Below are 19020 nucleotides of genomic sequence, written 5' to 3'. Positions count from 1 at the left end.
CTCATAGAGGACTACTTCATACCTTCTCTCTCCTCAAATCGCCAACCATCCTGCCCTCTTCTAAGATCCACTAACGACCTCACTTCCTATTTTCTGAAAAAATAATGCAATTACCTCACCTTCCCACTACCTCTCTGCTCTGTGTCTGATCTAATACCATTGTACTAATCCTTATACTGACTCCCATTTCCCTCTTAACTTAAGAACATTCTTCCTGTAATTGTCTTCTTTCTCTCTTCCATAATCAATTTCTCCCTTTCTTGTATGATTCCCATCAGTGTAAACAGGCCATAACTATTTCCTGTCTTTAAAAAGTCCTCCCCAAATCCACACAGCCCTCACTTATTACCTCAGTAACCAGGAGAAAAGTTTTCTGTAAAGACTGTAAAAGAGTAAAGCTTATTTTTAATTAATTCCTACTAGGTTAAATAATATCAACCTTACCATATTTGGGGGCACATTTAAAATACTGGACTTTTCCAACACTTCCATTGTTTTTTCCTTCTGGTTCATCCAATTCAATGCCAGCCCACTGCCCATTTGCAAATTCAGTTGTTCCACAAAATCTTAACGTCCCAACCTAAGGAAAATATAAATCAAAATAAATTCTTAGTATTACTAATAATTCCATGAGTCTACTCTTACAAATTTCCTTTATCGTGGAAATTTTTAAAAATTCAGTCTCTGTAAGTAAACTTTAGATAAGGGACATTACCAAAGATAAAAAGGGACATTCAATAATAATAAAAGAGTCAGTTCACCAAGAAGACCTAGGAATCCTAAATGTGTATGCACCCAAAAGCTGAGGTCCACAATACATGAAGTAAAAAACAATACAATGGAAAAGAGAAATAGACAAATCTACATTAGAGCTGGGAGACTTCAATGTACCTCCCTTAGTAATCAAATAGGTAAAAAATCAAGTAGGTAGAAAATCAGTTTAAAACCAGCTATCAAACAAGTTGACCTACCTGATACTTATCAAACACTCTGCCAAAGAATCATACAAAATATGTTCTCAGACCATAATGGAATTAAAGCAGAAATCACTAACATAAAAGTATATGGAGATTGCCAAGTATTTGGAAATTAAACAATATACTGTTAAATAACCCATAGATGAAAGGGGGAAAGTCTTAAGGGAAATTAGAAAATAATTTGAACTAAGTGAAAATGATAATATATCAAAACTTGTAGAACAGTCATAGCATGAAATTTATATTTAAAAAGGTCTTAAATCAATGATCTAAATTTCCACTTTAAGAAACTGGAAAATGAAGTAAAATAAAAGAAATAATTAAGAAATTGTGTTGAGTGGTGTTTGGTATAACGGTGAGCATGGCTGCCTTCCAAAAAATTGTGAACATTAAAACAATAGAGAAAATCAATGAAACTGAGAACAGGTTTTTTGGAAGGATAAAGATTAATAAACTTCTAGCTGGAGAACAAGAGGGGAGAGAGGGAAGACAAATTACAAACATCACAAAAGAAAAATAGACATTATTAGAGACCCTGAGTCATTTTAAAAGATAGTAAGAAGATACTATGAACAAGTCTCTGCCTGTAAAGTTGACAAATGGGATGAAATGCTCCAATTCTTTGAAAGACAAAAACTGCCAAAGCTCATACCTAAATTGAATTTGTAGTTAAAAACCTAAAAAAGAAAAGAAAAAAACAAAACAAAAACCCCAAAACTAGATGGCCCCACTAGTGAATTCTACCAAATAAATTCAGGAAAAAAAAAAAAAAAAACATTAATTCTATATAAACTCCTCTAGAATAAAAAAGTGGAAAGATCAATTCCTAACTCATTTTACAAAGGCAGCATTAACTTGCCACCAAAGTCAATCAAAGACATTATAAGAAAACTGTGTAGGGCGGCGCCTGTGGCTCAGTCGGTAGGGCACCGGCCCCATATACCGAGGGTGGCGGGTTCAGACCCGGCCCGGGCCAAACTGCAACCAAAAAATAGCCGGGCGTTGTGGCAGGCACCTGTGGTCCCAGCTACTTGGGAGGTTGAGGTAACAGAATCACTTAAGCCCAGGAGTTGGAGGTTGCTGTGAGCTGTGTGAGGCCACGGCACTCTACCGAGGGCCATAAAGTGAGACTCTGTCTCTACAAAAAAAAAAAAAGAAAACTGTGTAGACCAATATCTATCAAGAACACAAACACAAGGATCTTCCACAGAATGAAAACCATCAAATCCTGCAATGAACAGAAAGGATAACACATCATGACCAAGTGAGGCTTATCACGGGAATGTAAGACCAGTTCAACATTTGAGCATCAATCATTGTAATTCATCATATCAACAGATTAAGGCTGGGGGGAAGACTGGTTATTTCAACCAATGGAGAAAAAGCCTTCAGAAAATTTTAACATCCTTTCATTATAACAATAACTTTTTTAAAAACTCTCAGAAAATTAGGGATAGGAACTTTCTCAACTTGACAGAGGGGATCTACACAAAATCTACAGCTAACGATGACCATACTTAATGATGAAAACTCTGAGTGCCTTCCCCCTAAAATTGGGACTAAGGCAAAGACATTACCTGATCTTTCACTCCTATCATTGTTCTACTGAAGGTCTTAGGCAACAAAATAGAGAAGAAAAATAAATGAAATGTATCTATTGGAAAGACAGAACAAAAACTTACTCTCCTCACAGACAAGATGATTGTTTGCATAGCATATCCCAAAGAATCCACAAAATAAAAAGGCCAGTAGAACCAATAAATTTAGCAAGCTTACAGAATACGTAGTCAATATTTTTAAAAAGCTTCATTTCTATACACTAGCAATTGGAAAATTGTCTAAAATTTTTTAAAAACACTACCAATGACAACAGTGCCAAAAATCACAAAAAACATAGGCATAAAACCTAACAAAAAGTACAATATCCACATACTGAAAACTACAAATCCCTAATGAAATAAACCCAAGACCTCTATAAACAGATACACTGCTTGTGAATGTAAAGACTTGGTATTTTTAAGATGTTGAACCTCCTTAACCCTGATCTATAAATTCAACTCTAATCAAATCCCAGAAGGACTTGTAATAAAAAAAAAAAAAAAGGTGATTCTAAAATGTGCATAGAAAGGGATGGGAACTAGAATGGTCAAAACAATTTTGGGGGGAAAAAAAATTGAAGGCCTAACATTATCTGATTGCAAGACTCACTATAAAACCAATAATAATCATGACAATATTGGAGAACATCTTTTAGATCAAAGGAGCAGAGTGTAATAGAGAAATGTGCCCATATATACAGCCAATTATCAGAAAGGTACAAGGGCAACTCAGTAGGGAAAGAATAGTCTTTTCAAAAACTGATGCTGGAACAAATCTATAACCATAAGCCAAAAAAAAAAAAAAAGGAAAGAAAAAACTCAATCTATGCTGTATAAAACTAAATATAAAACCTGAAGTATAAACTTCTGGATGAACATAGATTATTTCTTAGATATGGTACTGAACACATAATCCACAGTGGACTTCATCAATTTCAAAGACCCCATTCAAAACTTTGGCTCTTTGAATGATACTCTTAAGATAATGAAAAGACAAGCAATAGACCGAGAGAAAACGTAAGCAGACCAAGACTGGCCATAAATTGATAAAATCAAACCTAGTTGATTAATGTAAGTATATTCATTATATGTACTTCTACTTTTATATAATTTAAAGTTCTCCAAAATTAAAAGTAAAATAAAACAACAGAACTCTTAAGTCCATTCTCAGACACAATAAGGACTATCATGTCTTTATTAGGTTCAAATACTTTCTAACCCTAAGTTTAAAAAAGATATGCATCATAATTTCTTGATATTTTAGCTCCGCAGACAAGACAATGAAAAACTAACCAATATGCTATAAATGCATTCTGTTGCAAGTTGGTAAATGCCATTCTTAACATGATACTTTGCAGCTTTGTTTCTGTTTTGAAGCAAGTTCCTCAATAAATTAAACCTCTAAATTCCAGCGGTTTCTCAGAAACTTGCATCACCCTCCCCAGAAGACCACCCAAGTACTGAGATGTAACCACACTGGGAATTCAGTATACAAGCAGGATCCTCTGCTCCATTCTCCATACCAAGCTCCCCATTAATTTCAACATTAAGAACAGGAAGGAAAAAAAAAACACCTTCTATATAAGATATCAAAAAAAAAGACGACGGCAACAAAAGAAAACGGTAACAAGTGGCTGCTAAGTAGCAACTGAAGCTTAGAGAAAAAGAGGTGTCTGGAGAATTTTCAGTGGGATGGCAGGAGTGGAAGCAGACCTCTTTCCACATAAATACGCTACCAGTTTACATAGGGTTTCCCTATCATGCGGTCTCAAAGACAAAAACCCCCATGAACGGCGGGGTCTCCCATTCACCACTCCTGAGGAGTAGCAGCAGAGGGAAAATCACTTGCTGAGAATGGCGGGGGGCCGTGAGGAGGATCCTCCAGGCTAGACCATTTCTCAGCTCACAACTCAAAACCCACTCAAAGGTTCCACCACACTCGTTTTTACTCAAATTAAAGGTCTTTATTATTCTTAAATCAGACCTTCTAGTAACTTTGCATCTAAGTTTCACATTTTCTATTAAGTATCTTTCACCTATGTGTCAAACCTTTTTTACAAAACTCTGACCATACTGCATGCACCCTGAACGCAGGACACCACCACAAGCACCTCGGACACAGCTTTACAGATTGCAGTTACTAACTATACCTTCTGTCCTGCGATCACAACACGATCCCCCAACTTCAGGCCGAGAGACGTCAGCATCGCCTTGCCAGTCACGTGCTCACAGTTTGCAAGCATGGCCTTTGAGCTGCTGCAGGACAGAGGTGCGGCATCTAGTAGCATCTGCTTGATTTCCTTGGCAGTTGCCGCGGCGTCAGCCATTTCCAACGGCATATCTACTGGGTCTGGGACGACATCAGCAGGGATCTGCCCTTTGTCATTCTACAAACAAATGCGAGAGAAAATTTCCAACTCTTATATACTTACAGCACCAGACAGTCGCATAAAATTTTCGTTGGAGGAATTTGAAACTAAATTCATTCATGGTGTATTTATTCAAAAACTACTTCCTACAGCAGGCCAGGCACCATCCTAGGTGAAGACACCACGGTGAAGACTAAAATGCCCTGCTCTCAAAGAGCTCACACTCTGGTGGCAGATACAAACCTTAAAAAAATAAAACAATTATATGGTATAATAAATAACAAATATAAAAAATTGGCCTGGAGAGTGGGAGGAAAAGGTGGGGAAAGGGAAGAGAAAGCAGGGACAGAGGTGGCTGCAGGGGGAGCTCCTTATATAGGCTCATGAGGGAAGGCCTCACTGACCAGGAGCACTCCCCAGGGGAGAACACCTGGTATAGAGAAGAAAGTCTGTTCAACAGAAGTCACAGGACTGACTGGCCTTCCAATCCCACACCCAACTGTTCCATTGTCGCCACGCTGGCACTGTAATCTCTCCTGCCCACTCATGGGAACTCAAGACTTTAGACAAAGAAACTATGTAGCCCAATGTGGTAGCATGCCTGTACTCAGGAGGCTGAGTAGGAAGATAGCTGAAGCCCAGGAGTCCAAGGCTGCAATGGGATAAGACCGTGCCACTGTACACTGGCCTGGCCAGCAGAATGAGATCTCATCTCCTAAAAAGGCGCCTGTGGCTCAAGGAGTGGGGCGCTGGTCCCATATGCCGGAGGTGGCGGGTTCAGACCCAGACCCGGCCAAAAACCACAAAAAAAAAAAAAAAAAAAAGAAAATAAATAGAAACTACAGTTTCCGGGATGATAATGAAGAAAAGAGCTCTGTTCTCACTATAAAAACAAGACTATCCTGGGATTTATCCTGTAATTATAAATGGCCACTTATAATCTCACTGTCACTTGCATGGTGTTTATATATGTGAAGCCCTATCATATAAATTATGTCTTCTTATGCTCCCCAACCAAAAACCTTAGACCAAGAAAGAGTCCAGATCATAATCTTTTAATATGCCAACTGAGGAGTCTTCTGTTAGCTGAGAAACATTTTTCCTTTTCCTTGTACACTGCTGATAATCTTCAAGTGACCCACATGGATAAAAGAAGGCGGCTTCTGGAACACACTGAGTGGGCAACTGCCTCACATTTTTTGTTTTAGATTCAAGTCAGTTTGGTCTGAAGTAAAAATGTGGTAGGAAGACATGTTATCAGATTTATGGGATGGTCACAGACTCTTTTAATACCAGATTTCAAGAAAAAATGCAAAATATAATAAAGATGCAGTATTGGACTAATGTGTACTCCTAGGAAAAAAATTTTTTATAAAAACCACCTGGATTGCAGGTTATGTCTCCGACAAAGGTTTAATAACCAGAATCCACAGAGAACTCAAACGTATAAGCAAGAAAAGAACAAGTGATCCCATCGCAGGATGGGCAAAGGACTTGAAGAGAAACTTCTCTGAAGAAGACAGGTGCACGGCCTACAGACATACGAAAAAATGCTCATCATCTTTAATCATCAGAGAAATGCAAATCAAAACTACTTTGAGATATCATCTAACTCCAGTAAGATTAGCCCATATCACAAAATCCCAAGACCAGAGATGTTGGTGTGGATGTGGAGAAAAGGGTACACTTCTACACTGCTGGTGGGAATGCAAATTAATACATTCCTTTTGTAAAGATGTTTTGAGAACACTTAGAGATCTAAAAATGGATCTGCCATTTAATCCTATAATCCCTGTACTAGGTATATACCCAGAAGACCAAAAATCACATTATAATAAATATATTTGTACCAGAATGTTTATTGCAGCCTAATTCATAACTGCTAAGTCATGGAAAAAGCCCAAGTGCCCAGTGATCCACAAATGGATTAATAAATTGTGGTATATGTACACCATGGAATATTATGCAGCCTTAAAGAAAGATGGAGACTTCACCTCTTTCATGTTTACATGGATGGAGCTGGAACATATTCTTCTTAGTAAAGTATATGAAGAATGGAAGAAAAAGTATCCAATGTACTCAGCCCTACTATGAAACTAATGTATGGCTTTCATATGAAAGCTATAACCCAGTTATAACCTAAGAATAGGGGGAAAGGGGAGAGGGAGGGGATGGAGGGGGGAGGATGGGCGGAGGGAGGGTGATTGGTGGGATTACACCTGAGGTGCATCTTACAAGGGTACATGTGAAACTTAGTAAATGTAGAATATAAATGTCTTAACACAATAACTAAGAAAATGCCAGGAAGGCTATTTTAACCAGTGTGATGAAAATATGTCAAATCGTTTATAAAACCAGTGTATGGTGCTCCATGATCGCATTAATGAACACAGCTATGATTTAATAAAAAGAATAAATAAAAAAAAAACACCTGGATTGATAAATTGTAAAGTGTATTTACAATCAATATTTTACTTTGGACTTCTGTTATGTCCTCAGTTTTTATGGCTAGTCATATACTTCCAGTAATTCCCGTAAAATTTAACAATCAAAACTTCTGTGAAGAGAACTAAATATCAGTTCAAATCTGGGTCACAGCACCAAAAACAAGCAAACCAAAAAAACCTAGAAAACTAAATAGTAGTATAGATAATAAAAGACCAGTGATGGTACCCTCCTGACATAAGAGGCTCATTCATAATTACCCAGAGAATTCCATCTTCCCCTGTGTGGTAGCTGTCCAAGTATGGCCACTGCCGAACCTATGGTGGCTGCTTTTCAAGTAACTTTCAAAATATGGCAATCTATTAATTTTCTGGCCTGAATTGGTAATTTAGCTCAATGACACACCCCATGGCATCTAACTGAATGCAAAACATTGTCCTCACTTACAGAGCTTTGCCCACAGTTCTATTAGCAAAAGCAAACATGTGTTCTCTTCACGGGCCAGACTGAATCACCATCTCCTAGCCTTCCTGCATGCTATGCTCTCTGCCTAAAAGGCTTTTCTCACCTCTCTGTAGGAGGTGGTGAATTCCTGCCTGTGTTTAAACACTCCATCTAGACGTCCCCTCTCTGAAGCCTTTGGGAGAGGCCCCTCCCCAAAGAGGTACCCAGGCACTCTGTGCCATCCCCTGCTCCAAGGTGTCGCACTGAACTTAGCACAAACAGTACAAGCGACGGCTGGCTTTGCCTCCCTAGATAATATTTCTTGTGAGGACAGAACTTTATCGACTTTATTGTTGCATTCTACCAGTGGTCAATAAATGCTGGTCGAAAGGATAGGATGTAGGGAGAAAATTAACAGTTGGAGACTAATCAACTAGGCTAAACAGAAAGAAAAATGGCAAAGAAGTTGGGAGGAGAGGGAGGATAGAAAAGACGGAGCAAGACGGGGGCATTTTCAAATGCTGCACGCTCAGCCCAGGCCCAACCCTTCAAGGGAAGGTACAGACCCATTAAGAAGCCCTCCCAGAGCAAGCCATCGTTATTATTATACTGTAAGGGAAATGAAAACTGAGAAAACAATAAAATACCAAAGGATTTGAAGATTATGAAATTGTATACTGTGTGACATTATTACAATGAAAAAACACACTTTTCCTTCAAACACTTATTTTAAAAGATTTACTCCATTCTTCAATGTGCATTTGTTCTAACTTTGTGGAATGAATTTTATTTTCAGAGAAATTTAATATATGATTTAATATAAAAAATATATGCATTGATATTTAAGTAATAACTTTTCATAAATAGATCAAAAGCCTAAATGAAAGATACTTAAATTCAAAGATTATGACACTTTAAGGAGGATTACTTTCCTGAACGTAAGTAAGTTTTGTAAAACTTATCAATGTAAGAGGATTGAAACTCAGTGTTACGTCTTAAATTTATTTAAGATTATCATCACTGGTCTTTATAGGTGACACAGAAATATAAATCCCTTGCTCATATAAGAGTTCTACTAATAACGGTATACAGAGTCAATGCTCTACTGGAAGATAATATGAGACTTTTAAATTATTTGAGTACTTTTCACTTTTAATTTAACCTCTTACCCTAAAGGCAGGATTAGCTCCCTGTTCCAACAGGCATTTCACCGAACCTGCACACAAGTTGTAGGCTGCAATATGCAGAGCTGTTCCAAAATTAAAGTCACTACAAGTGGCATCCACATCTGCAATTAAACAAATGTATTAATTAAAATTTTAAATTTAGCTATTATAACTTAAAAGGAAACAGGTTTTTTAGGGGAAGGAAGGGACTTGTCAGCATTTCTAAGACCTAAATCAACCCACCATAAAGACCAATAGAACAAAATCTAGTTAAAATAATTTATTTTCTTAGTACAATAAAATCCATCACAAAATGGATGTCAGCATTTGTCCATCACTTGTCAGCATTTCTAAGACCTAAATCAACCCACCATGAAGACCAACAGAATAAAATCTAGTTAAAATAATTTATTTTCTTAGTACAATAAAATCCATCACAAAATGAAGTGATATTACCCTGGGTTTACCAACTAAAACAAACTATACCATATTTTTAAACAATTAGTGGCAATGATACATATTTGTAAAAGTAACTAGCTCACCATAATCTCTCATTAAATATTTGCCATGACAACCATGGTAAGGCACAGTAGTAGGGTTGAGGTAAGGGATAAGCAAACTACGACCCAGGGGCAAATCCAACCCACTATCTGTTTTTATAAAAGTTTTATTGGAACACAGGCAGACTCATTCATTTACATGCTACCACTGTAGTGTCAACAGAGATAATAGGGCCCCAAAAGTCTAAAACATGTACCATCTGGTAGCCCTTATACAGAAGAAGACTGCTAACCTCTGGTAGGTAAAACAATGCAAAATTTTTAAATCAGTTAAAATCTACTTAAACATGCAAATACTTACATGAATATGAATTCGTCATATTCCATTAACAAATGAATTTGGGTTTCATAATAAGAAAAGGAATCTTCCAATTCTAAGGACATTTTAGTAACTTTAAATAAATCGTTTCATTATACTTAAAAAACAGGAAATCCTCCAGATTTAGCAATCCCATTTTGAATATTTTCAAAGGCTTGATTTCCTCTGGCTCTGCAAATCCTACCCTCCTCCACACACCCTACCAATAACTTCAAATAATCCAAACATGCTTAGGCCAAACTCTCTTAAATTAGAAAAAGACAGTATTCTTGACGGAAGTTTTCTTCTCAATATCATTCAGAAAGTGAAAAGTTATAATATTAAAGAGAAAATAGACAATTATACACATCAGAAGTTAGAAATGAACATTCTGAGAAATTTACCTATTGAATTTCTAAAACATGTCTTCTACAATGGGGAAAACAGCATACGCTCGCTTTAATTTAAGGTAATACTATTCACTTGCTCTCATATTTTTCTCCAAAAAAAAAAATGACCCCCAAAAAAGAAGGACCAGGGAAAAAGTTAAAATACCACAACTGTGAATTAGACATTCTGATCTTCAATTTTAGGATATCACCATCAAGACAGGAATAAAAAAAACCCTGAAATATTATCCTTTAAGTTGAATCAAAGAATTTCAGAACCAAAAGCCATCTAAAATAAAGTCTTAATTATTTCAATGCCTACTGCAGAAGACTTTATTGCTCTATTTCTGGATACTGTAACAAGACAATGCATCAGAAAGCATGTAGAATTAATTACACATAAAATCCATGTTACAGTGGAGAACCTTTAAACATGTAAAAACCCTGGGAACATTTCTATATTTTGTATCTTTTTATATAATGACTTTTTTTGAAAGAAGAGTAATTAACCTTCAATAAACAAAGTTTAAACCATCTAAAAAAAAATGGGAGTAATAGGCCATATGAAATAAGATAGATTATTAGGACAAATCTCCTTGAATTATAATTTTTATGCCACTAAAGTGTTCAATTAATAACATCTAATGGTGATCTTATAATACTTGCCTTTTGGTTTTGATGTTTTCAATATTACTCTTATAAGTTCTGGGACATCAAAATAAGCAGCATAATGCAAAGCATTCATATTTGTCCAGCGACTCCGCAAACTAACATCTGCTCCCAGATCAATAAGTTGTGTTGCAAATTTTACAGCGGTCTCAATATCACCTAAAAAAAAAAAAAAAAATCTTAATTATTTACTTTCAGTAAAAATATTGAATTCCAATGGATGGCTACATACCACCTCATTCTAAAAGCCAAAACGAAAAACATACTAACTATACACTTATACTTCAAACTTTTCACTTTCAGGAATTTATTCTAATAAAACAATCATACTCAGGGATACAGATAAACACTTATCTGTAAAGATGTTCATCAGTGTACTGTTTATTATGAATATAATTCCAAAATAACCTGAAGTACAATAATGAGAGATCAATTCAATAAATGGAGACATCCATATAATGAAATACCATGAAGCCACCAATATATACAATGTACCACATCAGTGTTACTCCAAGTGAATTCTGTGGGCCCAACCCTGTCCCAAACTATAATCTGTTTATACTCTCTGTAACATTCTCCCCCTTTTTTCCTCCTGATTATATTAATTGAAATGTAACTCCATGCCTTCTGAAAAATATTTGGGCTTATGTTTTATGTATTTATTTCATTCTTGTATTACAAGTTCATTTTTATTTTATTTTACAAAATTATTAGCCCATGATTGCCAAAAAAAAAAAAAAAAAAAGGGTGGGGAAAGTCTTTCACCATCAATAGTTTAAGAAACACTGTATCAGCCTATTGAAACAGGGAGAGCTGATCACAACCTGTAGTTAAACGAGAGTCAGGTTTATAAAACTGCAAAGCACAAGATAAAAACAATTTTGGAAAATACGTAAATATTTTATGTTTATAGGAATAGACCTTAAAGAAGCCAAAAGAATGGGATCTATGGGGTTTAGGATACCTGGAAGACTGACCTCACTGCAAACCTTCAGAAAGATTTTAGGGTGTTTATCAGTCTCTCTTACCTACTAAGCAATCAGACATGAAGCCTATTCCAGGAAAGTTAAGAGGGACCAAGAGGGTATAACACAACCCAGAGAAAAGGGAACGAGGGTTTTGGAAAGACCTAACTGAATCCTCACATCTTCAGGCAATATTATCAGCAGCTAGGGACTTCAATCACCATAAACATTGATTATATAAGAAGAAGCATACGTATAATAGATGATCTAAGCAATTAAGAGATTTACCACATACTTACCAATACCGTGGGCTCCAGACTTGCAGGTGTAGTGTAACAGGGTCATGTCTGTTAATCCATCTCTATCATTCACGTTGCAACCTCTCCCAAGAATCTAAAGAAGCCAAGAAAAATATGGTTAACAACCAAACTTCTGAAATAACAATTACTTTGAACCCAAAGCTCGGGAGTCAACTTAGTCTATCTTATCTAAATTAGTTCTCAGCAGAAGGTATAGAACTGCCTTCCCTTGAGAGGAAATGTTAAACCTGTACTCAACAATAATGAAATTGGAACTCATTATCAAACTAGAAAAACTTCTTCAAGATTATTCCAAAGTAATCTGGCACTCCGAATGTGTTCCTCTCAAACACGAGCAGAATTTTCTTCCTAATAGGTGTAATGATATTTGAAAAACAGATAAGCACTTTCTTCCTACAACATGACGATATGTTGGTCAAGGTATCCTCCCTCAAAAAATCAAAAATTAAAAAAAAATTATATGTAAGCCTAGATCTTTACCAAACTACCCACAAGTGCAGATAGACCGTGAGGATAATCAAATCATGAAATGAAAAAAAAAAAAAATCATGAAATGCATAAAAATTTGCAGACTTAATTTGTAAAAGAAGAAAATGCCTCTCCCTGCTCCCACCAAGAGTCTATACTGTCAGATCTCCAGGTGTAAAAAAACATGAAGGAGAAAGTATACCACCAATTCACTGCCCCATGCAGAACCTGGGAATACAAATAAAAATAAATATCAGAACCTAAAGGATTTATCCTTCATCATCATCCTTATATACGGATGGAAAAAGAAAACTACACTATTAACAATACTAATGATGCAAAACTTAAAATTCAAGAATTACTTACCTCATTTCCAATAAGGTCAATGTTTTGCTGGACCTGAGGAACCCACTGTCTTAAAATGGCAAATAATTCTGAGACCGAAGTTTTTGGATCAAACAGAATTTCCTGGCATGATGCATCATTGGGATCAAAGAAAGAAAATTCTGTTTTAAATAAAAAAGGTATAAATTAAATTTGTTAAAAGTTTCAAATAAATGAGTTGCAAATAATAAACAATAAGGCCAAGGTTCAAACGATACAAATATCTTTAGATGCTGGTAAAGGTAGGCTCATCCTGAGCAATGCTCAAAACCAAAGTCAGAATCATCAAAAAGTATGAGGCACGTGTTGTAACATAATAATGCCATGTATTACACCACATTTTATTTCAGAAGAAACCAAACGAGAGTTATACAGATCTCAAACCCTAAATTTTTCAACTATTATTCGTAAGGCACAGAACATTTGTCAAATTTTGTCAATATTTTTGCCATTCAACACACAAATGTTATGAACAGCAGATTCACATCTATAATTAAAATGTACATAAAAAGAATATGACAAAATATTAAGTGTACTAAATACTTATTAATTTTAAATGATCCTCCTTACCTCTCTGTATTTTCCTAATTTTTTCCTATATTTTTTCCTATATTTTCCTATATAGTAAGTAAACACCACTTTTTACCCATGTCTTTGTAAAAATATGGAATCCTAAATAAAATTGAACACATGATCTAAATCTTTCCTAAAAATTCTTTCTTTCCTTAGATTTAGAGAAAACTTAGTATCATTCCATAACTAGAGGATAAAAGATAATGGGTTTGTGTAGGGGGAAAAAAAAACATTTCAAAAGGAAAAAAAAATCAGATTCTACTGTCTTGAACAATCAAAAAAGTAGGGAATTTTTAAAAAGCAAAAGTGTCCAATAAGGTAAATATTAGAGAATTAACTTTTGCCAAGCTTTTATAATTTAACTAACACCTTACAAAATCCTCACAAGCACCTTACTTGGGAAGTATCACTCTCATGTTGCATATGAGGAAACAAAAGCTCAGAATCAATAAATAGACTTTAGCTCAAAAATCACACAGCTAATAAGTGACAAATCTGGATAGACAACCAAGTCTGTCTCCAAAGTTGTCTTTCTTCTACTATACTACCTGCTATCATTACTCACTATCAAGCAGACTATAATAGCGTATACTAGTAGTGGAACATTATTTTTTAATTTTCTTCTTTGCATTTTTACATATTTTCCAAAATTATATTATATATACACAATTCTTACTTTTAGAATCAATATAACTAAAACATGAAAGGAGAGGCACAGAACCGAGGGTATGTGCAAAAGTAGAACAGCAATCCAGTAGGAGAAAATCACAAGGACTAAACTGGAGGGAGAAAGTAGACCAAAAAAAAAAAATGCACCTAATAATTAAACTACATGATCTTCCTGGTTCACGCTATATAAACATTACCATGATCTCATTTGTAAGACAGCATGGTATTGGCACAAAAATAGAGACACAGACACCTGGAACCAAATAGAAAACCATGAGATGAAGCTAACATCTTATAGCCACCTGATCTTTGAAAACCAAACAAGAACATACTCTGGGGGAAAGAATCCCTATTCAGTAAGTGGTTCTGAGAAAACTGGATAACCACGTGTAAAAGACTGAAACTGGACCCACACCTTTTGCCACTCATACGAGGAAACCAAATTGATTCAAGATGGATAAAAGATCTAAATCTAAGACATGAAACAATAAAAATCCTTGAAGAAAGTAGGTCAATACTTGAAGGTATTGACCTGGGGAAAGACTTTATGAAGTAGACTTCGGTGGCAATTGCAACAGCAGCAAAAATAAACAAATGGGACTTAATTAAACTGAATAGCTTTTGTACAGCTAAGGAGACAACAACCAAAGCAAATAGTCATCAGAATGGGAAAAGATATTTGCATATTATGAATCAGACAAGAGATTGATAACTAGGATCTACAGAGAACTCAAAACTAAGCATCATGAAAAGAGCCAACAATCCCTCATATCAATGAGCAAGAAAGATGAATAGAACCTTCTCTAAAGAAGACAAATGCCTAACATATGAAAAAATGCTCATCATCCCTAATTTTTAGAGAAATGCAAATCAAAACCACCCTTAGACATCACCTAACCCCAGTGAGAATGGCCCACATCACAAAGTCTCAAAGCTGTAGATGTTGGCGTAGATGTGGAGAGAAGGAAACACTTTTACACTGCTGATGGAACTATAAACTAACACAACTTTTTTGGAAGGAAGTATGCAGAATCCTCAAAAAACTCAAACTAGACCTCCTATTTGATCCTACAATCCCATTACTGGGCATCTACCCAGAAGAAAAAAAATCCTTTTATCATAAGGACATTAGCACTAGACTGTTTAAGGCAGCTCAATTTACTATTGCCAAAATGTGGAAACAGCCTAAATGCCCACTAATCCAGGAATGGATTAACAAGCTGTGGTATATGTACACCATGGAATACTATTCAGCCACTAAAAAAGATGGAGACTATACATCTTTTGTACTAACTTGGATGGAGGTGGAACACATTCTCCTTAGTAAAGCATCACAAGAATGGAGAAGCAAGAATCCAATGTACTCAATTTTGATATGAAGACAACTGATGCTAGTACATGGGGTGGGGGAATGAGGGAGGAGAGAGAGAGGAGGAGGGAGGGTGGAGGGTCATGGTGTTTGGCATACCTCTTGGGGGAGGAACACATTTACAAGAGGGACTTTGCTTGACCAATGCAATTAGTGTAACCTGGATCTTTGTACCCTCAATGAATCCCCAACAATTAACAAAAAAAAAGGAAAAAAACAAATGAAGGATAGGACTATAAAAAAAAAAAAGACAAGTTTCTTACTACTTTTGGTCTTCAGGTCTCCTTGTTTGCAGTTTTATTGCTCCTCACACAATAAAATATTTATATCAAGAAAAACTTTCTGATTTTTGATGTTTTGGTGTCAGAAGTGGGATCAGAAGACCCCTGATGAGCCCTGAGGCCAGTGAGTAACCAGGTCTTGGTACCCACAGAGCCCACTGTCCTCAATGCTTTCTCGCCCAACCTCTGGTGTTATCTTTGGTATCCAAGCTCCATTTCCAGTGTGTTGAGCTCTCCAATTTTGTTGAGCAACCTTTGTTGAAGATTCTCACTAGGTAACCCTATACTGTTTAAAGTGGGGTGGGAGATAAACATGGGATTCCCTCTGTTTCAGAATAGCTGTTAAAAATTGGACCCCACTATAGTTAAGACCTCTTAAAGAATCTAATCAAAGAAGGGTTCCACATGGTCCAAAACCAACTGTGGGTCAGGATTTTGTGGCTTCTACAAAGGATAATTTGGAACTGCAGTGACCACTTTGGGGAATCTTCACTCTGACTTTATGGAGTGACCTTGAAGAGGATCCTAAACCTCTCAGAGACAATGGAATGTATTCTTGATTTGCATGCAGAAGCTTCTAAAAACAAAAATGATTCAAAATTACCTTCTCTAAAAGAGTCCTTACAGCATGCAAATGGAAAATCTTTAGTGAAAAGCTTTGGCCATCTGGCAGGTAGGTAACCTTGACTTGTTTCATATGCCAGAGGCACAATTTGGATCCATCCTCTTTCATTAACTAGTAAGCTCTGTATTACTGTACTTGAAACACAGCTAAAACTTTGAAATAAAAGCTATCAGATCTCTACATTTGTATATTTATGTACATTTAAGTATGTTCGATAGACATAAGTAAAAGCAAGTTATGTAAATTAACTATTCCTAAAATTTACAAAAATAGGAACTAAACCAAATGCTTTTCAAGTTCCTGTGACTTGAACAATATTTATAAACAAAAACATATTGTTGGTTTAGTTTTTTAAAAGTTGTCAGCATTAAATATAATACAGACATACAACTTTCATTCTGCCTAGAGACTAAGTCAAATGAGTTCATGTTAAAAACAACTGAATTACAAATAAATAGCTCATGCTATCTCTATTACAAAATTCCTGAGCAAAAAAAAAATAATAATAATAATAAGGTGATCATTAGCTATTTAATGTCTCATGAAATTTTCATGAGTAATCAATCCAAGCATGGTTGCTAAAAACAAGGGAATTAAATTGATGTAAGTCCATAAGATAAATTTAATATAAGATAAATACTAAAACATTAATTGCTAAACATCAGTTTATCTACTTTTGGACAAAGGAACAAAAGATATTTGGATTTGTTAGTAAACATGTCCTATCCTACACTGAAATACTATTCTATACAGAAACATGCTTCTAGAAATTACAGTGTATCAATAGATTTGCCAGTCTACAGAATGCTAGTATCATAGTCAAGATAAAGTATGAGGTATGAAGATGTAGTTTTTTTTTTTGCTGAGAAAAAAAAAATAAAGGACAAAAGCTAAATGGCTAAAGTTGCTAAAAGGGAGAGGGAGAGAGAATTTTGCATGGTTAAGCTAGTTAAAGTTGAATGAATTTATTATCAGTAATATCAAAGTGATGCAAAACTGGCATTTGAGCTCCTTTGTGTTAAAATGACAAATTTTTCTGTGAGTTTTTGGTCTGCTTTTGATGGGTGACTGTTAAAGGTTTTTCTATAACTTTTGAGTGGTCTGCATAGGAAGTAAAGATTCTGTATTTTGTCAAGATAACTTCCAATATTCCCAAATGTGCATGCTATACCTGTATTTCATGTTGTCTTTGCCAGGCCTTTGATTACCTACACTTCTCTATTAAAGAGCCAAGGTTTTTTTTGGTCTTTTTAAAAACTATATGGCTTTCTGTAATTTGCCTTTGAAATCTCTGATTGTCACTTTGGTAAAATGGATAGCTAAATAACCTCTGATCCTATTTAAGCAAACATATTTAATCTTTCAAGAGTTTTGACAAACTTCCCCCAAATCGAATTCTGGATGAAGTCTTCCTGACCTCAGACTAACCCCAGATTAACATCAGAGATGTTAAACTAATTATGCTACTTGTGTGGGAAACATTGTCCAATAAAAGTGAAACTAATCAAGAAAATTGAATATGTTAAATTGCATGGGAAGCATCATCAAAGGTGATGCTGAACCTTCTTTATTTCTGTATGAATATTATCAGCATAAATGTTTCAGTAATTATTATATAGAGTTCCTAAAAATCTAATATGTTCCAGTATGTTATCAGTCATAATTCCAGTTATTATCCTGAAATGTTGCCACAGAAATAACCAAATTTCCTTGTCAATTGCATCATAATGAACTGTCATCATATCTTTAACTATGGCCATTTTAAGTCATTTGTCATCTTTAGAAAGTTGTTATTTTACTCTGATGGTTTTCCTGAAAGCTTTTATAAGCAGCTATGATATAAAATTATAAGAAGATTTACAGAAAAGATGCTGACACGTACAGATTTCTGATTACTTTAAGATCAGACCATTGGACTGGGTAAGAATTGTCACAACTCTAATGGAAAAAACTGATAGATCTGGGAGGCTGCTAGCTCAAAATGAAGCAGAATAAAAATTACAGGGCATTGAATTAAATTGATAAAGACCTCAAAAGATCAAAGTTCCATGTTTCTGTATCCCAGAACAAACTTCAAGAATGTTTACATAAATGCAAGAATATCCAGCACCCAACAAGGTAAAATTCACAATGTCTATAATCCAATTAAATATTACCAGCCATACCAGAAAGAGGCACATGACTCATAACCAGGAGAACAACACATTAAAACAGACCTAGAGCTGATACACATATTATAATTAATAAAAAGGACATTAAGGCAGTCATTATAATTATATTCCAAATGTTCAAAGGTTGATTAGAGACATGGACATCAAAAATACCCAAATCAGACTTTAAAGATGAAAACACCATCTGAATAAAATGGAATGTGCACTGGATGAGATCGGCAGCTAATTAATTAGACACTACAGAAGAAAAGATGAATGAATTTGAAAACAGCAATAGAAA

At 35.4% G+C, this 19020-nt stretch overlaps 1 protein-coding gene across 8 annotated transcripts in view; it reads right to left on the bottom strand.

Annotated features, from left to right (window-relative positions):
* CLIP4 (CAP-Gly domain containing linker protein family member 4) overlaps positions 1–19020 on the bottom strand; it is a 79371-nt gene that overhangs the window by 30681 nt on the left and 29670 nt on the right. For all 8 annotated transcript variants that reach the window (XM_053588730.1, XM_053588727.1, XM_053588731.1 and 5 more), the window contains exons 3-8: positions 13035–13174; positions 12180–12273; positions 10913–11074; positions 9003–9121; positions 4726–4962; positions 445–580 (exon numbers count right to left, since the gene is read on the bottom strand). In XM_053588730.1, the coding sequence (XP_053444705.1) occupies positions 445–580; positions 4726–4962; positions 9003–9121; positions 10913–11074; positions 12180–12273; positions 13035–13174 (888 nt within the window). The remainder of the gene's footprint in view (positions 1–444; positions 581–4725; positions 4963–9002; positions 9122–10912; positions 11075–12179; positions 12274–13034; positions 13175–19020) is intronic.

Source organism: Nycticebus coucang, chromosome 4 (assembly GCF_027406575.1).
Source record: "Nycticebus coucang isolate mNycCou1 chromosome 4, mNycCou1.pri, whole genome shotgun sequence".
Lineage (NCBI taxonomy): Eukaryota > Metazoa > Chordata > Mammalia > Primates > Lorisidae > Nycticebus > Nycticebus coucang.
This window is presented reverse-complemented; position numbering and strand designations above follow the sequence as displayed.